Raw genomic sequence first — 24,039 nt, forward strand, 5'->3', positions numbered from 1 at the left:
GACCAGTCCTTTTGGATGAGGCAAGGTTTGCAGACTCCTCAGTGATGGGCTGAAATCTCCCGTGAAGATGGCCCAAGGCCTGACGGATCCGGGAAGAGCTTTATGAATGAGGGAAAGAGGCTAAGTGCTTTTCTATCCTTGCCACTCGCGTCTCTCCATCTTGGTACAAACTCCCATGGCCTGCCTGGTTCAGGAGGAGTGCGGCCTCCTTGTCGCCTTCCTTTCCAGGGAAGCTGGAGGGACTCTCTACCAGTTAACTCCTCTTCTGCCTGCACTCTGAATGGTGCATTGGAGCAGAGGGCCTGAGGGGTTAGGGTTACTGTCTGCATTGGATTTATACGCTAGGAAAGGTTTTCACTTGCTTTCTTAGATCCTTTTGGGTTTATAGTTTGCAGGTCACTTTGTGCAGAAAATACATGTAGACCTTTTGGCTGCACTGTCTTAGCTCACGTGCGTGTGTGTTTTCACCTCATACCCCTATGTCCAGTGTGGGGGACTGCACGTTTCAAGTACCAAGAGATGCCTGGTTGCATTGATGGTAAAATTTCGGGCTTGGGCTTCAAGAAAGTACGACAGGGGAATAGAGGTCTGGTGAGCAGAGGTCACCTCTTTAGGAGTGTCTTGGCCCTAAGGTATGAGGTGTGAGGTGGCCAAGTATCTGAGATCACAGCGATGTGCTCACATATGACCGGTAGATGGTGCTCTAACAACACAAAAATATGGCTAATAGCCCTCTGAAGCTGGAAAGGGATTTTAGGAAACCAGTTTCCAATCTGAGTTATGACCAATTGCTGATTTTTTACATTTCCATTTGTGGTCTCTTTAAGAGGACAGTGGAACTAGGGACACAGGAAGGAGAATGCCCACCAAGTTCCCTTACAAAGAGCATTATGGCAGTGACCTAATCTCAGGTGTGTGTGTTTTTTTTTTCCCCCTAAGGATCCTCCCAGATCTTGAGGGCAGTAGATGTGTCCCCAGTTAAGCATCTTCCCAGCATAGTCCCAGGAGCATTTGGCCACTGATCACATTCAATTTGAGGATGGTAAGCACAGTATTCCCATAGGCTTAGCGTGACTGTATAGTTTCTTCTCTTGATGGTAGACAGTTTGGAATTACATTATTACTGCCCAGAAGAAATTAGCCTGAATATTAGAAAGAACTATCAAGTGAAAGTCAGAAGAGCTGTTATAAGTCTCAGCTTTGCCTCTCATTAGATGTGGACAAACTACTTAACGTTTATGAAACTCTGATGTGTCCACCAAATCAGGGTCATAATACATGTTTGCCAGGCTCTCAGAGGTTTGGAGTGCGGTTTATATAAATGGAAAATTATCAAGGACATATAAATTATTATTCAGCCATCTGAGGGCTGGGAGAATGGAGGCATGGGAGAGCATGAAAGTAGTCCACAGATCTCAGAGGGCTCAAGAGCTGTGAAGCCAGGTGGGGTGAATATGAGAGAGTACCTTCCTCCCAGCATTACTGTCCTTAGGCCAAGTCCATTCTGAAAGCGATTCATGCCATCATATTCGCCTCTGTGCTCCTGGGCTGCACCCTCCAGGAAGTCGCAGTTTTAACCCCTCTACAGAGGCACTCCTGCTCCCCAGCAGACTTTATATCATCCCCAACCATACATTTGTGATTCGTGCCTCCTCTGATGGTGGAAGGTGGGAAGGAGGCCTCAACTCCAGGAGCCCCTCACATTTCTATGAATAATATCCTGCTGTGGGAATTCTCGGAGAAGGCAATGGCAACCCACTCTAGTACTGTTGCCTGGAAAATCTCATGGACGGAGGAGCCTGATAGGCTGCAGTCCATGGGGTCGCTAAGAGTTGGACACAACTGGGCGACTTCACTTTCACTTTTCACTTTCATGCATTGGAGAAGGAAATGGCAACCCACTCCAGTGTTCTTGCCTGGAGAATCCCAGGGATGGGGTCGCACAGAGTCGGACACAACCGAAGCGACTTAGCAGCAGCAGCAGTGGGAATTCTAGGTCCCTAAACAATTATAACAGCCACAGAGCACAGAGGAGACTGTAGAGAGAGCAAAGGAATTTGGATCTCTGCTGTATGGGCGACATTGAAGACACAAGTCAAGGGTTCCTAGTCTTCCCAAAACCTCTTCCTGGAAGTAATATGTTGGTGAGCCTTGCTTCTCTGAGCATTAGCAATCAGGCATGCCACCTTCCAGCCTTTAAAGGCCAGGACAAGGAGCAAAGGGGGTGGTACTGCAGCATGAGAATGAGATCCATCATGCATTCCAGCCAGTAAGGTTACACAGTTTAATCACAGAAGCAGATGCTTTATTTTTGTCATCATCTATTTTGCCCAATACTTTGGCCACCTGATGGGAAGGGCCAACTCACTGGAAAAGACTCTGAACCTGGGAAAGACTGAGGGCAGGAGGAGAAGGGGGCGACAGAGGATGAGATGGTTGGATGGCATCACCAACTCAACGGACATGAGTTTAAGCAAACTCAAGGAGACAGTGAAGGACAGGGAAGCCTGGTGTGCTGCAGTCTGTGGGGTTGTAAAGAGTCCGACACGGCTTAACAAGACCGAACACAATTGTGTTCAGGAGTGTGTGCTCAGTTCCTGAAACAATGCCTTGGGCTTAAAAATATTTGTCCAGTGATTTGGATGAATTTTGTGCTATGGGTTACGGTCCTACCTCTGAAAGCATGGATTTGGTCTTCTCTGAGAGCCTTTTCTAACCCTCTGTAGTTTACAGAGCTATTGAGAGTCACTTGTGACTGGGTGGAAACAACTGACAGCTGATGGGGCTTTGGGTTCATAGTACCACCTTCCCTTTCACTCTGACTAGGTGTTCAGACAGAAAAGGACCCTCCAATTAAGGTAGGTAGACAGACAGAGTAAGGCAGTAAGGAAAGCAAAATGCTAATTAGAGCTGACTCACCTCAAATCATAATTGGACCCAAAATGGGCTCCCCTGAAGCAAAAGGTCAACCTGCCATGCCCAAAGGGAGCAGTGCCTGCCGCGGGTGGGGGTTTTCCCGCACCAGAGACTTTCCCTTCACAAAGACACACACAGAGACATTCTCACACAACAGACCTGCGGCAGTGTCCACATGGCCTTGCTGCCCCACGGAGGAACACACACAGCTTCTCACTCAGACATCACGTCGTCTCCCTTCTCACCAGTCATCTCACACACAGGCACTGCCTTTCACACCTGCGAGGGAACACTCACCCAGGATTTCCAACCTTTGGGCTCTGCCCTACCCCCTTCTCTTCCACCGCTCAGGTGGGAACAACTTGGAAGGAACCCTGCATTCAGGCAAAGCAGTGGCAGCTGATACCTGTCTTCAGATCAGACCACTGACTCACGTGGGGAAGGGCGTGGTTGCCAAACCGGGGAACTTTCTCTGGGGCCTGAAATCTACCTTTCCCTCGTCTGCAGCTCAAACACGAATTCTACTTTTTCTCCATTACTGGAGTGGGTTCCAGGAAGTCAGTGGAGCTGACTTGAGGGTAAGAGGTAGGGATGGGCGGATCCCCCGATTGTTAAGATTTCAAAACAGTGGTTTAGTCTTTTTGAAATCTTAGTGAGTAGAACTCACTACTGGGGACCCGGTGTCTAGACCACCTTTCCAGAAATGCAGGGCTCTCCTAGAGCCAAACCCAAGAGGCCATCCCAGATTGCGTTTAGAGAGGGGGCGGCTCTCTAAATGCAAAAAGCTCCCACCGGAGCTGGCTCCAACCCGAGAGTGCGGAGACCCCGGAGGTCCTAGCGTCGTTCACCGGGCCTCCAGGCTGCTAAGTGGGGACAGGGGCAGAAAGGAGTGCTGCCTTCTCCGCGGGGAATGCTAGGGCAGTGCTCTCGGAGCCCGGGAGGTGCGGAGACGCGAAGACCGGGCCCCGGTGCAGGGCACGCAGAGCGCAAAGGTGCGGGCGGCCGCGCGCCGGGCACTGCGTGGGGCACAGCCCAGGCGGGCCCTAACGGCGCGAGAGCGTGCGCGCGTGCGTGTGCGCCTCCGCCGGGCCTCGGCTCTCCGGTGGAGACTCCGCCGCGCGGCCAGCTGCGCCGGTCTGTCTCCTCTCCGCAGGACTTGGGGAGAGGCTCCTCTAGCCCGGTCTTTGGCAGAGGAGGCCCCCTTTCCTCCGGCTACACCGATCAATGAGCCACACCAGCTCCGCATCCCCGGAGCCCTCCAGCCGACGTGGGCCGGGGTCCTTCCGGCTCCAGCCCGCGCTCGCCGGCCCCGCCCCCGCTTCTCTGGGCGCTCCCGTGCGCGCCTCGCTGCGCCTCTGCGCTCCGCTCGCTCTCCCCCTCCTCGCCTTTCCCGGTCTCCCCGTCCCCTATCTTCTTCTCTGCTCCATCGAGGGGAGAGCTGCCGGGGTGGAAGAGGAAGACCGAGTCATCAGTGAGCAAGCTCGGTCCCTGGACAACTCGCGGGCCAGGCCACCGCTGGGCTCGGCTGCAACCTGTTCCTCCCTCGCCCAAGTGCTCGCCCGCCCGCCCGCTCGCGCCCGCCCTCTCCCCGGCGCAGCCGCGGATCGCTGTTGCATGCTGATCCGGGGAGGCGGCGGCGGCGGCGGCGAGCGCTCCGGGAGGATGCTGGCACTCGGGCTTCGCTGCTCTCTGGATGCTTTTCAACTTCTCTCCCAAGCGCAGCAGCTTTGAAGTCATTTGTCCCTCTCCGGTTGGATCGACTTCTTATTTTGATATTTTGGGCGTTGCGGTTTACGCAGGAACCTCAATACCGCTCTCCTCCCTCCCTCCCTCTCTCCTTCTCCACCTTTGGATGCGTCTGTGCTGGCAGGTTTAAAGACCCAAGTCTTGGTTGTGGAATTTCTTAGATGGACTTGCAGGGGCCGGCGTTATAAAGCATGTCACCGTAACCTCATCCTTGTCTTTTTTTTTTTTTGAAAAGTTCTTTTGTTTTGATTTTTCCCCTCCCCCCCACCCCCATCAATAAATTACCAAACTGTTACCTAGCGGGCCGGTGCCTGCCTCTCTCCCAGAACTAGGTGGTGCGTCTGCCAGAAGAGGAGCTATGTTTGAAGAGCAGCCTACTCCACCCCTCTTCTCTCCAGTCCCTGAACGCCACCACACACTGGCATTTTGAAAAAAAAAAAAAAATTGTCTCCAGAAACGGAGCACCCCCAAGCTCCCCCCTTTTTTTTCCTCCTTGAGGAATGGAGCTTCGCAGAGGTTGCATTTAGATTCAACAGTTCACAGCGGCGGGGTTGCTGCTGCCGCCTCTCCGAAGAGCTCGCGAGGCTCCCCGGAGGCGGTGGTCCCCGTGCCCATCTGGATGCGGCTCTGAGACTCCGTGTGTCTTTCTGCTTGTTGCTGTGTACGGGTGTTCGGCCACGATCACCTTTGTGTGTCTTCTGTCTGTTTAAACTTCAGGATGGCTCGCTTCGGGGAGGCGGTGGTCGGCAGGCCGGGGTCGGGCGATGGAGACTCGGACCAGAGCAGGAACCGACAAGGAACCCCCGTGCCGGCCTCCGGGCCGGCGGCCGCCTACAAGCAGTCGAAAGCGCAGAGGGCGCGGACTATGGCTTTGTACAACCCTATTCCTGTCCGGCAGAACTGTTTCACCGTCAACAGATCCCTGTTCATCTTCGGAGAAGATAACATTGTCAGGAAATACGCCAAGAAGCTCATCGATTGGCCATATCCTTTCTTGCCTACCATTACTCCCCTCTCCCCTTTGCATTTCTTCGGGTAAGGGGGGAAGCTAGCATGGAATTTGCCCCCCATCCCTTTCCCGGTGCCGATTTGCCCCTTTGCTGAAGTGCACTCTATACTTTGGTGCATCTAAGAGGCAAGCATGGTGCCGTAGAAACCGATGTGTGCACTAGTGTTTTTCAAGGTAAGACTTGGTTTCTGGTTTTTCCTCCGTGAAAGTCTCCAGCATCCCTGGGTGCATGGTGTTGCGGTGTTTGCCTCTTTTGGGGCTGGGCTTGATTGGATTCTTGGCTCCCTGGTCCCTTCACAAGCTGCATAGAATGGGTTGCCTCTAATCTCAGGATTTTCTTTCGTACTCAGCCCCCCTTCCGTCCCTTGAAGCCATCCCCTTTGCCCCTGTCCCCACCAGCTGGGAAGACTGTCTGCCTGGAGGAAAGTTGAAGCTCCGTGAGAGGATTTATCAGCTCAGAAGCTTCAAGAGCTCCGAGCCCAAACGCGGTAGACACATTGACAAATGGATAAATAACACAAGCGTTTGGCCTGGGACCCAGCTAACTGCTGGGGATTGAGTTTAAGTTCTGCTGGAAGAGGAGTGAGTGTGTCCCAAGAGGCAGTCTCTAATGACACAACCCAACAGCTCAGAGTTCGGGTGCTCTTCTCAGTCACGGCAGAGCAGCTCCTCAGGGCCCATCCTTTCCTTAGTCCGGGTTGGGTTCTCCTGCCTTTTCGAGCTTGACCAGCTGAGTGCCTTCCCCATTCCCAGGATCCAGGCAGACCTGCTGGGCCTGAATTCATCAGCGGAGGGCTGCATCAGCTGAGCCCAGAGGTGTGCAAGCAATCCGTCTCTCTCTAGCTCCATAGGAACTGCTCTCCACAAAGAACTGGTGGTGGCAGTGTTAGGGTGAACGAGCAGAAAAGGAGCTCCTTGGCAGGTTTAGTTAAGCGCACCCAATGCAGGCTGCTGATGAGGCATCTCACAGCCTCGTTCTTCACTAAGAATATGGGCATCTGGCAAGGTCTTTAGGAATCAGGGGCTGCTGGATGGTGAGGGAATGAGTAGGGAGCAAGCCGGGGGGGGGGGTTTATATACGGGCGTAGGCTTGGAGACATAAGACTTTGATGCTTGTGGAGAGATTTCTTGGGAGGGATGCACCTGCAAAAAGAGGCAACTCCTTGTCTTCCTTCGCCTGCCTCATCCCACCCCCAACCTCCAGGTGTGCATCAGGGAGGCAGCTGGAGCCACCTTGGGTTTCCAGTATCCTGGAAGCTCGTGGCTTGCCCCTCTTGGGGCCTAGGCATCTCGCTGCTACCCCCACCCCAGCCTCTGGCCTTCCCTTTCTTCCTCCCTAGTTCTCTGCCTCAGCTGCACCGCGATTGGCTGGCGTGTGGGGCTTCTAGGGAGCACCCCTCATTAGAAACGGGGGAGCATCTCTAAGCAGATACTCTTCCTGCTGCAGCTCGCACCCCTCCCCCCCCTTCTCCCTGCACTCCCCTCTCCCTCCCACCCCCACAGAGTGATCCTGGGGCCAGCCGGTGCCAGAGTTAAACCTATCTGGGGTGAGAGGGGACGGGCAAGGGGGAAGGGTCCTGCCCCTGCAGTCCCGCCCGGCCGGTCCGCTGCACAAAGCGACAGCTCTCATTGTGTTTCGTGCTGCGGTTGGCTGCGAACACTCTGCGAGCCAGGTCCCTACAGATTTTCCCAGCAGGCACCCCGTTCCCCGCCCGCCCATCTTCTACAATTCTCCAAAATTTCCCACCCACCTTGTGCTGCTTTACAGCGTGCCTCTCTTAGGGGCGTGTTTACCCAGACAGGCGCCCTCCAGTTGCCAGGCGGTAGACAAAGCCGCCTAGCCGCCCCGCGGGTGGCAGAGTGTGCCCGTGGCCAGCGCTGGCACCTCGGACGGCACCCCCGTAACTCCCCTCGCTGCCTGGGCTCCACCGTTCCTCCGGGTTTAGCACCTCGGGCACTTCCGGCCCGGCCCAGGCTCCCGGGCGGGGAAATTAAGACCGTCGCCTACACCACGAGGTCGTTGCTTTTCACGTTTTCTCTTCCGCTGCAAAGACGGCGCCTTTCTAGCAGGCATTGCGAGCAGCGCAAGGTGTGACTGTGGGTTTCACTGCGCTCTTTCCACGTCTTCGGCCAAAATGCACCAAAAAGTCAAAAGAGACGGTAGGGAGTTAATTTCAGCATCCTACTCGGTGCCTTGGCCCTGAGCCCCGTCCCAGTGGTCCCTTCCATCCCATTGTTGGAAGTTTCGCTGTGGTTCTACAGCATGTAGGCTGTTTGTAACAGTGTTCGGAGGACATCTGCCAAGGTGTGTAGAGGAGCCCTGTTGGCAAATTTAAAATACACCACGTTTGCTTTTTATTCCTGGCTGTACCATGTAATTGACTAATATATATTCCCTCTGGTGGTGACCATGTGGAAACATCGCACTTTTGGGGGTTCTGCGTGTGCTCTAATAGGGCATCTAAGTTCCTGGTCTCACCCCTCTTCCTTTCTAATTCCTTTCCGGAATTGTGTTCCTTCTTCTTACTGGGAGTCTGAGCACTGGTTTTCCAGCAAAGCTCAACTGTCTGGGTTCAAATCTCAGTTCCTTTACCAGCCCTGTGACCTTGAAAAGTTACTTTATTTCTCTGTGACTCAGTTTCCTTATCTGTGAAGTGACAGTGATAATAATAAGTTACAGGGAGAATTAAATGAATTAATATATGTCAGGTTCCTAGAGCACTGCCTAATTACCCAATAAATATTAATAGAGTCCTTAAGGCAATGGCACCCCACTCCAATACTCTTGCCTGGAAAATCCCATGGACGGAGGAGCCTGGAAGGTTGCAGTCCATGGGGTTGCTGAGGGTCGGAGATGACTGAGTGACTTCACTTTCACTTTTCACTTTCATGCATTGGAGAAGGAGATGGCAACCCACTCCAGTGTTCTTGCCTGGAGAATCCCAGGGATGGGGGAGCCTGGTGGGCTGCTGTCTATGGGGTTGCACAGAGTCGGACACGACTGAAGCGACTTAGCAGTAGCAGTAGCAGTAAGAAATTTTAGCATACCGAAGGGAGGGACCTTAGTTCTTGGTGACCTAAGTCTTCTAGATTTTTGCCTCCCACAGACAGCAAGGGGCATCATCCTCATCACCTAGGGGCTTGTTAAAAATTCAGAATTCCAGATGCAGAGAAGAAATCAGTGGTTATCACAGGGAAGAGGGGCGGGGCGGGGGGTAAAACAGGTGAAGGGGATTGAGAGGTTCAAACTATCGGTTATAAATAAGACACAGGGGTGTAATGTATAACACAGGGAAATATATAAAATATAGTCTGTATTTTATAACACGACTTCCCTGGTGGCTCAATGATAAAGAATCTGTCTACCAATGCCAGGGACATGGGTTAGATCCCTGGGTGGGGAAGATGTCCTGGAGAAGGAAATGGCAACCCACTCCAGTATTCTTGCCTGGGAAATCCCATGGACAAAGGAGCCTGGTGGGCTACAGTCCACAGCGTTGCAGAAGAGTTGGACACAACTTAGCTACTAAATAGCAACATATTTTATAATAACTTTGTACAGCATGTTATCTATAAAGATATCAAATTGCTCTGTTATACACCTGAAGCTATTATTGTAAATCAGCTATCCTTCACTTAAAAGCAGTTTGGAATCTCAAGCCACACTACAGATTTACTGAATCAGAATTTGCATTTTAATAAGATTCTCAGGTGATTAGTATGCCCATTTGTTTGGAAAATGCTTTTGTGCTCTACTTTAGGGCCAGAATTTCACAGAATGTAAGATTCAGGACACATGTCAAGACCTGTTTTGAACTGTCATATTCACATGCAACATGCTTGAGGATTTTGATTATTCATGCAGTGCACCTTCTGAGATAAATACATCTGTTTTTGGCTGCAGAAAGTCACTGGAGAACCAGGAGTTGTTCAGTCGCTCAGTCGTGTCCAACTCTGTGACCCCATGGACTATAGAATGCCAGGCTTCCCTGTCCTTCAGTATCTCCTGGAGTTTGCTCAGACTCATGTCTGTTGAATCGGTGATGCCATCCAGCCATCTCATCCTTTGTTGTCCCCTTCTACTCCTGCTGGGAGGAGAGCTAGGAGGATAATGTATAATTCTGTGTGCTGTGTTAGTGGTTTCTGACCACTACATTTTACTGATCTTTAATCACATTGGCCTGAAAAGTTAAATGTAAGGAATGATGTAACTTCTACTTGGGGGATTCTCTGATTTGGATGGAGGGTGGTAACCGTATCCAGTTATTAATAGGGAAGGTCTTGTACTTGTGAGAAAAAATGCCTAGGATAACCAGATTTGGCATGAAAAATGGTGGCAGGTCAACAGCCCACTCTGAATATGTTTCATTTTTCTTGGAAGCTACATCTGCATGGGGAGAAAATTTTATTTTCTTGGGGCACTCTCTTCTGCAGTGGATACCATAACCTTTTTGAAAATGTTAATCTGATTTAAAATGTGGTGTTACATTTTACATGATTCTTCTTTTCTTTCTTGCTCATCTAATAGATCTAACAAAAGGGTTCTCTTTTTCTCAGGGAATTGGCTGCTCTGAATGTCACCCTGCATTTACTGTGTTGTGGGCTTATTGGCGCTAACCCTTCTGTGCCAGGGCCGGTTGCCCTGTAGACCTACAGGGTCTCCCTCATGGTTTGTGAGATGCTCCCCACACATTGGCGCTTTTCTAGGTTAGAAGAGGAAAGAAAGGAATGGCATGTCAACTTTGTCATTGAGGAGCACTGGGGTACTCCTCCCCCACTGATGGTGAGGGTCATCTCAGCAGGGAGCACATGTTTCGTGTGGAAATGAACATGGTTTCAAGTAGGAAGATCAAATGTGTTGTTAGCCGCTGAGCTAATGAAGCTCATTGTAATAACCTGCAGATATTGACTCATGATTTCTTATTGTAGAGAACTTCATTATAGCCCCAAAGGACTCTGGCTTTGAGTCTGAGATTATGTGCTGTATTATGGAGAATTTCCCACTGTCAGTTGTCCATTATTTTTGGAGGATTTTGGTGAAGATTACTGAGAGCTTTAGTTCCCCAGTCTCCCATTATGGCGTATACCTTTCTCCTGCTTTGTTGCGCATAAATATATTGCGCCTTGAAAGATAGTAGACTGTAATCCTGGCAAGAATTTCAAGTTGGATGTAACTCCAGTGGCTCATGAGTCAGATCACCTTGATTAGGGCAGAGGCTGGCAGTTAACAAGAACAGAGTCTGTAATTGTAGGCTATGACCAGATAATGCAGAGAGCCTTCACATCTTCTGTGTACCTGGACAAGGAGGCAGTGAAACAGACAGCGACTGTAATTGGCACTGAGGCTACGGGATAAAGGTCTTCATTTGCTGAAGCTCCGAGGACCATCTCCACATTGCCCCGTGACTTTGCCCTTGAAGTAAGGTGTGAGAAATACTTCCTCTGGAAACTAGGATGGAACTTGTCGAGGGGAATATTTGTAGTTGGGAGGTAGCCTGGAAAGCAAGCTGGAGTGAAGGAGTTTGACAGAAATGAAATGACTTGAAGATGGAGACAGAAATATCCTGGCTGTGATGGTTTTGTCTGTTGTTCTGCATGTCATTTCCCCACTTTCCTCCACTTGCTTCCCCTGTGCTGGGTGCGGTGCACCCGATGAATTAGAGGAGGAGGAGGAAAAAAGGAGAACAGGCCTTCTTTTTTATCTTCTTCTGAAAGATCCAGACTCTGGGATTAGTAGCTGGAGCCAAAATTGCTTATCTCTTTTTAGCTGCTGCTGTAAAAAATGTAGGTGTTTTTTTTCTTTTCCCCTCAAACTCTACTGCATTTTATTTTCTTTATAGGAACATCTGGTTTCTTTCCATCTTCATATTCTTGGTTGAAATAAAATGCACTCAAGATGTGCTAAACTCTCAGAACTCTCGCAGACTCTTTGGCTCTGTGTGTTCCATCAGCTCATCAGGAGCCTCCCTCTTGTCATCTGCAGGGCTGCCTGGGAAACTGCAGCTCCTCAAGCCCAGCCATGTGGTCCAGCCCATCAGAGGCAACTGTGCTGATCTAATTTTGTTTATCACTGACCACGAAGACATGAAAGGGCAAACTCACACGTGACTGTAATTAATACCCTTTTAGTCAAGGATAGAGAGACCAGGTCCTTTTCTTCACTTTCTCTTTCTGCCCAGTCCTCCGCCCTTTTCATCTTTCTATATTTCTCCCTCTCATTTTTAGGTTCAGCCTTTGTGAATAATTCATTATATGTGTGGGTTTTTCCTAGGCTTTTTAGAAAAGGAAGGTTATTTGTCTTCCTCTTGGTTATGAGCAAGATCCCTTCCAGAGGGCCAGCTTCATAAATCAGCTTTTCCCTCTAAGTCTTCTGTATTTTTGCAGTGGGACTGGGGCATGTGAGAAAGGTAACTGGGGGGAATATCTCTTTAAATAGGTTTTTTCTTGCAGTTTTTGTAATGATCGCCTCCTCTCCAGTCCTGTTTCACTGGGGTGCCCCATCAGTATGCAGCCATTCCCCTCCTGTATTCAGAGAATGTGGTTAACGAGAAGATATTTATGTCCCCAAGCACTAGTCACTCTGAATCCTCTCATCCTCCTAGGTCTTCACACTGATAAATGCTGAGCCACTGAGCTAAGAAGCAAGCTTCTGTAGCTGCTTCTTTTCAAATTCTGGTGTGGATTCATATAGGATTGGAGTGGGGAGCAGACACTGAAATTAGTGTATCGTGCTCCCCTCCGCTCCCGTCAGTACATGGCTTCTAAAGCAATCTTTTTCGAAGAGGGATAAAAATGCCAGGGACCTCTATCAAGGCTTCTCCTTGCAAACATTCCAAACCTACACAGAGACGGCTGGTGGAGTGCAGGGTGGGGGTGGGGGTGTCATCAGCCTTGTTGTCAGCATCATCCTTAATTAAGGACAGAAAGTATAGCACAAAGTGTTTAGGCTCCTCCAACCGAGTGGTCTCTTACGTGTTAAGCTTACTTCAGAGTGCTGTCTATGGTGCATTTTTGAGTGCTGAGCACCCAAAGAAGTTTGGGGCTTCGCAGTTGGTGCAGTGGTAAAGAAGCTGCCTGCCGAAGCAGGAAGCGCAAGAGATACTGGTTTGATTCCTGGGTTGGGAAGAGTCCCTGAAGTAGGAAATGGCAGGCAACCCACTCCAGTATTCTTGCCTGGAAAATTCCATGGACAGAGGAGTCTGGCAGGTTATAATGCATGGGGTCACAAGAGTCAGACACAACTGAGTGACTGAGTGTGTGCACGCACACACACACACACACACACACACACACACACAGAATGTTTACTGAATTTTCTATTCCCTACATCTTTGACCAACATTCGGCTACGGACTCTTAACCCTATTTATGAGCCCCTATGTCCCCATCTCTGGAAAGCAAGGAGCAGCCAGAAGGTATATCCTTAAGAGGCAGAAATGGGCCAGATTAAGGAGCACAGCGCTAAACGACTTTGAAAGTGTCTGTATCCAGTCCACCCTCGACCCTGCCCCTGGCACTGCAGTAGTTTACGCCTTAGGGACTTCGTGTGTTGGAATTTTGAGTTCTAAGTTTGCTGGACTGAACAGTTCCACTCTCAGCCTTTTTGGACTTTTTTAAAGGCCTCCAATGGATGCATTCATAAAGCATTTCATCCCAGAGGCAGGTGGGCAGGGGTTGAGGATGTAACTCCAGGCTAGGCTCCAGCTCTAGGCTCCTGTGGTCCAGACGAAGTGAGTGGCTTCAGGGCGGGGCCCTCCTGTGCCAAGTGTGGTCTTTTTTGCCTGTGGGTAGTTGATTTGAATTGCTGTTGCAACTCTGCATAATTTTGAGGCTTTTTTTTGGCTGCATTTGGTCCTGCTGCATTTTTGCTGCATCTGTTTCCCCAAATCGCTGGAGAATTTGGAAAGCCTGTCTCAGATGTATGCACTGGCTTTCTGAAGGCTTATATCAATAAAGCCAGACGGTGGCAGTGGGGTGGGATGTCACTTTTTTTTTTTTTCTCCTCCCATTTGGGGGGAGATGAAAAAGATGTGACCAAACAGTAGGTAACAGGTTAGAGGGGAGAAGTGCTGTGGTTGATGAGGTTTATCAGTGATTAGACTCAGGTGTCATTTCCGTAGCCAAGACACAAGGGGCTCTTAGTGGCCTCTGGGACCCAGAGAAGAGCCTCTGCAAACCAGCGAGAGGAGGAAGTTCCTGCTCTCAAGGCTTTCCCAGCCTTCAGCTCAGTTTTAGTTTGGAAGTGTTTCAAACTTTCTGTGCCTCTTTGTCAGTTTCCACACCATTGTCTCATGGGGCTGATCAGAGTCAAAAAGCATGAAATGGATTTTCAGCAGTCAGTCATTGACGTCCTGGCCATTTCCAGCTGTGTGCTGTTGGAAACTGTCTCACTCCAGCTCCATCAGGGATGTTTCTTTTCAGCAGGTGATTCCTGTCAGCATCAAGGCTAATTCCTCATTTAGCCTCTTTGTGTGGAAGTCATACGTATGCAGTCTGTCAGTTTCGTCTCTACCGTTGGTCTTCAAACTTCACTGTGTCTCAGAGTTTCCTGAAGAGCTTGTTAAAATACAGATGACTGGATCTCAGTCCTGGAGTTTCCGATTCCCTCCAGAAACTAAACATTTGCATTTGTTGCAAGCTTTCAGGTAACACTGATACTGCTGGCTTTGGAACCGTACTTTCAGAACAACTGCTATGCCTGGCGATGCTTTTAGAGAAGACTAGTCTTACAAATCACTCGTCGAAAATCTCTGTCTCATGTAACAGCGAAGACTTGTTAACGGGTTCTTTTGGGTTTGGGTCATGAGTCTTTGAGACTTTCTTTGCCAAAATGCAGATAATCTTGGGAGCAGGGACATAGTAAGCTAGTATATGATATTATCAGCTTAGTCAGTTCTTTCTGGGCTTATGATTGAGAGCAGTCTCTTCTGAGAACAGTCAAAGGACATGTCCCATTTAATTCCAGCACCTAGCACAATGTTGGCACTCAGTGAGCACTCAGTAATCTGTTGGTGAATGATCGAATTCATCAGTTACTGTTGATTAAACACAAGCATAACTGAAGTGCCTATTAGTGACCCGGTGTAGCCTGAGTAGGGGGAGAGGAGGCTGGTAGGAGGTGGTCAGGGCACTGGATAGCTGGCAGGGGATTGGAAGGTCATTACATGGGAAGTTGGAGGTTGTAAAAAGTAGCTTTACCTAATTCAGAAGGTTGGTCAGGGTCGCTCTCATTTCTGAAACATTCACCACAGGCTGTGCGAAAAGTACACTGTGTCTGTTGTTATCTGGCATTTGCTTGTACAGAACTCTTTATTAATTGGCACCCAGAGATCTATGGTTTAATAACAATTGAGATTTGTACTGATGGTCCCTAGATACCACAAAATGCTGTGGTGCTTTCTGAATATGATCAACAAAGCATTCATTACATTATGTTCAACATGGTTTGAATGGTGTGTGTACTTTATTGTATTCGGAGCTTTTGCAAATATATAATCCATATCGATTATATAAAGTGGCTCATTGTCACTTTTTTTTTTCCATTAAATTAAAGCCTTCTTCTCCAGTTATACCGGATAACAGAGGAATTTTGGCATTGTTCTAAAAATGAGTCCTTTTTATTCTAGCAATGCTGTGGGACCTAGAGATGAATCCTCGTACAATTGTCGTGATGTCAGATGGTAGTTAGAACAAAGTCATTATTTTTTAAATGGATTGTTGTCTTAGCAGGCTTTAGATTTACTGGGCGAGTTTTCCAGCTGACAAGCTGGTATTGCATCTAACTGGATGTGCTTGGTTCTGTGGGCTTACATTGAAAATGAACCCCCCAAATTTCCAAGAGAGTCTCTAATAAGCATCTCAGCAAGAGGTGGCACTAGTGGTAAAGAACCCACCTGCCAGTGCAGGAGACCTGAGAGATGAGGGATCAATCCCTGGGTCAGGAATATTCCCTGGAGGAAGGCATGGCAACCCATTTCAGTGTTCTTGCCAGGATAATCCTAAGGACAGAGGACCCTGGTGGGCTCTAGTCCATAGTGCAGCAAACAGTCAGACATGACTGAAGCGACTTAGCACAGCACAAGAAGTTGGCAGGTGATACTTTTCCCAAGTGGACTGATTCACCTAACTTTTGTACCTTGGACTGTTCTGTGCTCTGTTATGCTCCTGTCTCATTTCTGCTCGATCAAGATCAGAGGATGTTTGGCCTGAAACTATTTATTGCAGGGTGATGGTCTTTAGATGCTTAAGGCTATGGAACTTTAGAGTTGGAGCTTAGATTGGAACTTAGTTGGAACTTAGATTGACCAGAATGACTGTCTTGATGACATCTAGATGATTGTTCCTGGAGTATGGGGACAGTTATATCCCTCTGGTACACTGTTTTCTTGCTTTCTATCTTGAAATCACAAATCCTATTGCATTTTAAGTGACCCTGTGGCCCCTTATTTCCAAAATGTAATACAGTTTTGCTTACATTTCATTTGGGAGTGGGGGGATGGTCTGTGGATCACAATTTAAAAATGCTGACTATGCTAGAAAATTTCCACACTCTGGGATGTTGGGATCCTGGGCCATCGTAGCCTATAGATACAAGTATGATGGGAACTCCACAGGGAAGAACTACAGATCTATGTTGGTGCGAGTACATCAGCACGCTGCCATGATGAAGTGTGTGCATTCTAACCAGTGAGCACTAGGGTAGTATAGGAGCTCCTGCTGTATCTCCGTGATAGATGACCATCAGGCTTCCAGTGTCAGAGTGCTCTCCCGTTATTAGCAAACTTAAAGGATAGCAAGTCGAAATACTTGTCCTTATAGTTTCCACCTGTTAGTTATTTTCCCCTCTTTTTCTGTTTTGTAAAGCAACACGGACCCAAATCTCCTTGTTCACTTGTGCTGTGAACATAGTACTGTAGCGCTGAGCAGTGCTGTTGGCTAGAACTTTCTGTGATGATGGTTATGTTTCTATCTGTGCAGTCTAAGGCTGTAGCTGCTAGCCACATGTGGCTTCTGAGCACTTGACATGTGGCTGTCGTGACCAAGTGTTAAATTGTATTTCATTTGAATTAATTCAAATTTAAATAGCCACATGTGGCTAGTAGCCACAGTATGGGGCAGCAGAGGTAGGAAGGCTACATAGAGTCAGAAAGGCTGAGTGGCTACCTGGGATCTGTCTGTTGTTCGCTTTGTAACTGGACAAGGTTTCCCTAGCTTGGTGCAAAGGCCTTCTTGTGATCCACTCTGCACATGGCACCAAGCTGTCTCAGCTGCCATAATGCCCTTCTCTGCCTCTGTGTCAACGGGCTGCCTGAAGGGATCCTTTCCCAGGCCTCTGTGCTCATGCACTTGCTGCTCTCTATGCCTAGAATGTCTTCTCTCTCTCCCACTGACTGCTCGGCTTTAAGACTGTACTTCAGGTCATTTCCTCCAGGAAGCCTTCTTTGATTTCTCTCAGCAGAGTAAGACCAACTCCCTCCTCCTGGCTCCCAGATGATACCTGGTTTATTACTTTATTGTAGTACTTACCCCATAGTTTCAGTATTGGTTTTAAATCCCTGTAAGTGAGAGCTCATTACGTTTAAGTTTTAAATTACCAGGACATAGAACAGTGCTTATTAACATTGGCATTAAACATGTTTATTTGAATTAAAATAATTTTTAAAGGTTTCTTTTTGTGAAGAAATTGCATTCTAACTCTGATGATTTGAGGTTGTAGTCAACTGAAAACCTTGGATCTTTTGCTATGAGTTGATGGCAGAGTTAATTTTCCCTCACACTGTTCTCATTCAGTTTAATTTTTGAATGTAAATTCGGGACTCTGTATTTATTTCATTTTATCTCCTTGCTTTTGGTCTAACAGTTCATCCTGTAGAGATCCTTTTAAAGTGGGGACAGGGAACTAACATTCTTTGAGCATCCATGAACTTCACACCCCATACATGTTATTATCCACATTTTATGTATAGGAAAACAGGCTAAAGAAGATTAAGTCAGTTGCCCAACATCATCACCAGTGAACTTGAACCCTGGTGGTCTGAATCCAAAGCTTAGCTGGTTTTCATTACACATTGTTTCTAGACCCTTTTCAGGATAGTGAGCACTCTTAATGTGAGCGCTATGTCAACTGCAGACGGGATGGGCATGTGCTTTATCCTTTCATTCAAGTAATTGATGGAAATATGGTTAGAATTGGGACCCTCCCTTCTGCTTCCCACCAGTACATTGGTCAGTGTTCATCGACTGTTCAGCTTTTCTCACACTTTCTGAACTTTAACCAGCTAATAGCCCTCTATCTCATCTGTAAGGATACTGGGCAAGATATCCTTGTCATAGGCTTTGCTGAAATCCATACACACTTCTATACCTATTTCATGCCTGTGCAAAGAATCTGCCTGTAATGCAGGAGTTCTGGGTTCAATCCCTGGGTCGGAAAGATCCCCTGGAGAAGGACATAGCAACCCACTCCAGTATTCTTGCTGGGGAAATCCCATGGACAGAGGCGCCTGGAGGGCTACAGCCCATGGGGTCACAAAGAATCGGACACAACTTAGCATCTAAATCACCGTACCTGTATTAGGCTAGGAAATAACATCTTGCTTTCTCCGAGGTCCATACTGGGTATTATTTTCAGAGACTCACTTAGACAGCATTTTATTTCTTTACTAGACAGTAGAAGGTTTGAAGTCTAGAATCACAGGAGTTGAAGTGATATTAGACATCAGCTAGTCCACTGCCCAGTTGAGGAAAGCTTCACCTTAGAGGTTAGGATTTACCAGTCTCTGCCTGGAAGCGTTAGTGTGTCAGTTAAAAACATGGCCTTTAAGTCTTGATGCCACCTTCACCACTTCTAGTTGTGTGCCTTGGGGAGTTACTTGACCTTGCTATGCTTAGAATCCTCAACCATAAAATGGAAATAATAGAAATTTTACCCACAGTCTGTATCTTATAGGATTTTTGTGACGATCAGACGAGATAACACATGTAAAACTTAAGAATAATGTCTGGCACATAGTAAGCCATGAATACATCTTAGTTGTTAGTGTCTGGTTAATTTCAGATGAATCACCATTAAATTTCTGCAGATCAATTTTCCCCTTCTAAGGAGACCATTTGCTTTCTACTGACTTGTTAGCTCTCTAACCACAGCACTGCCAGATGTTTACGTGGCCTCATGTTGGTTTTGTAACCTCGCCGAGCCTCAGTGTCTTCAGGTGTGAGGTATAGGTCACCTGCCCTGCTTTGACTCCCTTTCAAGACTGTTGTAAGGCTAACATCAGCTAATATGTGGCAAAGTCTTTGTAAAGATGTTAGATATTAGGGACTTGCCTGTAGCTTGGACCGTAAAGAATCTGCCTGCAATGCAGGAGACCCAGGTTTAATCCCTGTGTCGGCAAGATCCTCTGGAGAATGAATGGCAACCCACTCCATTATTCTTGCCTGGAGAATCCCATGGACAGAGGAGCCTGGCAGGCTATAGCCCAGGGGGTCGCGAAGACTCGGACACAACTGAACGGCTAACAGTGCGACTGCTGCTAGCATTTTATTGAGTCTTTACTATGCACCAGGTTCTTGTGCTAAGGGTGTCCCATGGATTACTGCATTTATTCCCCGTGATAGTCCTACAGAGATATGCATGCTTGTTTTCTGCATTTCACAGTTGGGAGGATTACATGGAGAGGTTAACTCATCTGCCCAAGATTACACAGTACGCAAGAGCTGGAGGCCTGGATCAGAGTCTGTGCTCTCAACCACCTCAATGAGGTGGTCTGCCCACCAGCCCTTTTTGTTTTTCTTCTCAGAGTTATTGGGTTTGCATTTTTAATGTTGCATTAAAAAACACCTACATCCAAACCTGCCTTTTTTCATGCATCTGTAATGCCAATTTTATACCAACATGATCTCGGAGGACATGTTTGGATTTACAACTCAGAGAACAATATCTTTAGGAGCAATAACATTGCAGAATTTTCCTAGCAAACTTTTGATGAAAACCATCAGCCTTAGACCAAGGCACTCTGTTTTGTTTTTGCACACAAATGGTAGTTGCAGGTTTCAGGTGGCCTGATTGAAGGCATGTGGAAGGGTCTGTCCTAGGTCCCCGGCTTGGCCTCTGGACAGGTTTTCTTCTCAGGGATTCTGGGTCTTTTAGCTGCCTCCTCTTCATCTTTTTTCGGGCTTCTGAGTATGTAGGGTCTCCATCTTTGTTCTGTTGGAAAAGGGAGTCAGGATTGGATTCCATGAACTCTGGAGGAAGCTTCTGAAAGGGCAAGAGGGATGTGACAGGGAGGGGGAACCTACATCCCTTGAAGCCCATGGCCGTTTGCCTAATGAGCCTGGGGAAGGTCATCCAGCCAGGATACCAGAGGGCATTTTACCTGCGGGAACTGGGTACAGATGTGAACGTGAATGGAGAACTCGGATGTAGGGTGTCTGGAAGCCAGGCAGAAGACTCAAAGGAAATTAGGGAGTGGGCTTAAAAAAAGTGAAAGGAACTGCCTCTTCTTTCTGCTAACTTTGGATTGTGTTTGCAAGAGAGTTTGTGTTTATGAGATAGCTGAGCCATATGGATGTACAAGGATGCATGTGTTCTCCTGGTCTGTTGATACGAGAGCAGTTGAAGGGCGTGGGCTTGTCTGGAGGTGGGGCAAGTAGGCGGATGTGGTAACATCAGGAGGGGGCAGTTCTGCGGAATATGGGCCCATGTAAATTCAGAGGATCTGGGCATTTTGGCAACCTATTTCTCCTTTCTCATAGATTGTTATGTATGTATTTATTTATTTTTGAGGTTGCCATCTGCCCTCCCTCCCTCAGAGTTTTATGGATAAAGATGTTCCTTCTTCTCTGGGTAACCTCTTTCCCTGGTGATGATTAGAGAGTAACTAACAAATTCCCACTCCTGAATGTACAGGCTCAGAAAGACTGAGCTCACGTATGTCACAAACATCAGCAGGCAGGCTCAGAGGAGCCAAGCGAAGGAACAGATTCTAGGAAACGAGAATGGTCCGACAGCTCTCCACACATCCACCACGAAGGAGACTGGCTTCAGGACAGTTGTGAAGTGTACCATCTCTTTCTCTTCTCTTAACCTTCATTTCTTTTTATTTTCATGTACTTATTTTTGTATCATTCACCAGCACACTGTGGGGACCATGATCTGGGCCTGGAGAGTTTTCCATGCCTCAGTTTATATCCCTGGCAATGTTGAGAGGAAAGTATTTTATCATTTTAGTTGCTAAATCATGTTGGACTCTTTGCGACCCCATAAACTGTAGCCCACCAGGCTCCTCTGTCCATGGAATTTTCCAGGCAAGAATACTAGAGTGGGTTGCCATTTCCTTCTCCAAGGGATCTTCCCAGCCCAGGGATTGAACCCACATTGGGGTTCACCTGCATTGCAGGTGGATTCTTTACTGCTGAGCCACTGGGGAAACCCCTCAGAGGAAACTAACCTTTAATAAATACTTATTGTATGGCCAGCGCTCTACAGTGTGCGTTAGAGACATCCGTCACTTTACCCAGTCCTGAGGGAAATAGATGTTATTGTCTCTTCTGACAGATGATTAGCCCAGGGTCACAGGAAGACGTGGTCTGGCCAACTCCATTGACTCTTCTCTTTCCACTGTACTACACTGCCTCGGATCAGACCAGAAGAGTAGCAAGAACTCTTCTCTAACAGAGCATCCTTTTAGGATGACCCTGAACTGCTTGCCTGCATCCGTAGCACCTGCTGGGTATGAGGCTTAATCAATGGAGGAGTAAGGAATCTGTGGATGGGAAAAGAGCAAAGATCTCTTCCCCAGCACCACGAAATGGGTCTGTGACAATTTGCCCTGTGTCATTGGAATGCAAACGTCAATTGGAATTGGGGCTCTTTGCTATTTTTGTCTCCTGTCTTCACCAAAAGCTCCGTTGTCAGACTCTCTTCATCATTCTGCAGGGACTTTTGATTTGGAAGTGTCAATTCTCCTTTTCTTTTTAATATTAGCATAGAAAGTCCATTTTCTGTTTTCCAGCTCTCAAAAAGTCTATTCTCAGCCCTCCCTTTTCCAGGGCACCCATAGTGTGAGTGATAGTGGGAGGAAGCAACTTTTATGACTTTTTTTTTCTGGAATTTCATCTTTTACTGAATGCTTCTGGCTTTGTTGGCTAGTTGAGGAAAATGGGGGTTGTGGGGACAGAGGGGCTGCAGGAACCACTTTACTATCTCAGTAGAGAATGTAGGAAAGGCTTCCGGTAGGTTTATGGAAAAGCAGCCTTAAGTTCACCCCCGGGCCCCCATTTTGAGGATTCTGACTTTTCATTAACTGTCTCATGGAGGTATTTCTAGCCAATTGTCACCGAGCTTCTGTTATTGAAAGTTTAGAAATGTTTCCACTGTAGACACTTGCCTAGGTGCGCCAGGACTCTGCTTTGGTTGTTATTGTTGGATGTTCGTAGCTTCTCCAAAGGTGGCTTCTCTCCATTGTAATAATGGAGGCGCCTCCTTTCTGTCTCACTTCCCTTCCCATCATGTTAGCTATTAGCACCACAGACTAATAGGATATTAAAGTTACAGGGACCTAAGAGAAACTTGCATCGAGCCTCATTTATCTGTAAGAAAGCTGAGGGTCAGAGAGGGTAGGTGACTTGCCGCTGGTCTCTCCGTAAGTGGCGGAGGCCGGGCTGGAATCCGGTGCTCCTGACTCTCGGTTCAGGACTTCGTTCGTCACATTTCCTCTGTGCTTTCCTCAGTCTTTGTCTACTCATCATCCTTCTATCCCTTTGTCCTCTTTCTGGGATGTTTTCCTCCTGTTTTTAGTTAGTATCAGTCGCTCAGTTGTGTCCGACTTTTTGTGACCCCATGGACTGTAGCCCACCAGGCTCCTCTGTCCGTGGAATTCTCTAGGCAAAAATACTGGAGTGGGTTGCCATTTCCTATTTTTAGTGCTTCTCTAGGTTGAGGCATCGAAGGCAGGGATCATGATTAATAAGAAAGGACTTAATTAAGAAAAAGGAGGAATGGAACAGAGAAGGAAAATTCAAGAGAAGCCAACCAGCACGGATCCAGTTGAATCCGTGAATGGGATTGGGAGGCAATCCATGAGAATGGATTATGGGAATGGGAGGCAGTGATTCAGAACAATGGCTAATATTTCCTTCTCCCAAAATGTTGCTTGAGAATGTTATGAAATGGTGGTAGTTTACAGGCACTGAGCTTCTACCCAGCGCAAGGATCACGTCTCAGTAGACGGGAGATTGGATGCTCCAGCATGTACTTATCTCACAGTGTTTTCTGGACTCTTCAGTGGTCCTGAGAGAGTAAACCATCCAGACCCTAACCTTAAGAGAGATGCTCTTGAGAACAGTCAAGTAGGGATGGAGAAGTAAACTCAATAAAAAGATCCCTTTCTTTTAGAAGCCTCCATTCAAGCCAGGAAGCCAAGGGAGTTTTATTTGATTGCTCTGATAATAGGTTCCTAAGCTTGTCAGAAATCCAAAGAGGTTTCTAGTCCTGGCTCTGGAAAAATCTTATTCCTTCTGTGATTTCAGTATCTACATCTATAAAGTTAGTGTGTGGGATTAGCTAACAGAACTCTAAGGCACTTTTCGTTTCTTACCGAGGTGCCCCCGGGATTCTAGTTTCCTCATTTGTTATCTCACGTGACTTGAGGGCACCTTTAGCTGTCACTGCCTTCACCACGGAAGGCAGCGTTCTTCTCCCTGACTGCACATGAAAATCAGCCTGAGTCCTTCTGGATATTCTGATGCCCAGACAGTAGCTGAAATGAATTACATTAGAATTTCTAAAGATGGAATACCTGTATCTTTAATTTTTAAAAGCCTCCCAGATGATTCTGCTGTGTAGACAGGCTGAGATCCACTGACGATCTAGAAGAGGAGAGCCTTTACCTGATCTGTTTCTTTGAAATATGCTTTTAATCACGTGTCTGGGTTGCTTCCTCTCAGTTGTCTTATAGCCACAGTGATATAGCGGAGGGGCCTCCCAGAATTCAACCTGAAAGAATGGGGTGATTGATTCTTCTGTTTCATGGTGTTGGTAGATGATGCACCTGTGGCTGCTTCTTGCACACATCTGGCTGCACAGGTCCCTAGCCTTCTGTGCTAAGGGTGATGCTTCAGACTTCCAGAAGGCAGGTCTACTAGGGGAGCATCTTGAGTCTAAGGGGCAGAGTGAGTCTTGCTGACCCAGGAGGCCCTTGAGCAAGTGACTGAAGATTCACTGACATTCTTCCTTCCCGTTTGTTAACTCCTCGTGTGTAGGAGGGTTGTCCGGCTCAACTGCTGTCAAATTTAGGCATCTCTAGTATCCTTGATGGTTTCCTAGGGATGTGGAACTTGCAGTGAGTGGTGTGTGGAACTGGGTGGTC

At 47.8% G+C, this 24,039-nt stretch overlaps 1 protein-coding gene across 3 annotated transcripts in view; it reads left to right on the forward strand.

The window, feature by feature from the left end:
* Positions 1-5,380: 5,380 nt before the first annotated feature.
* CACNA1E (calcium voltage-gated channel subunit alpha1 E) overlaps positions 5,381-24,039 on the forward strand; it is a 333,421-nt gene continuing 314,762 nt past the window's right edge. For all 3 annotated transcript variants that reach the window (XM_068985905.1, XM_068985906.1, XM_068985907.1), the window contains exon 1: positions 5,381-5,646. In XM_068985905.1, coding sequence (XP_068842006.1) covers positions 5,381-5,646 — 266 coding nt within the window. The remainder of the gene's footprint in view (positions 5,647-24,039) is intronic.

This window comes from Capricornis sumatraensis, chromosome 14 (genome assembly GCF_032405125.1).
Source record: "Capricornis sumatraensis isolate serow.1 chromosome 14, serow.2, whole genome shotgun sequence".
Classification (NCBI taxonomy): domain Eukaryota; kingdom Metazoa; phylum Chordata; class Mammalia; order Artiodactyla; family Bovidae; genus Capricornis; species Capricornis sumatraensis.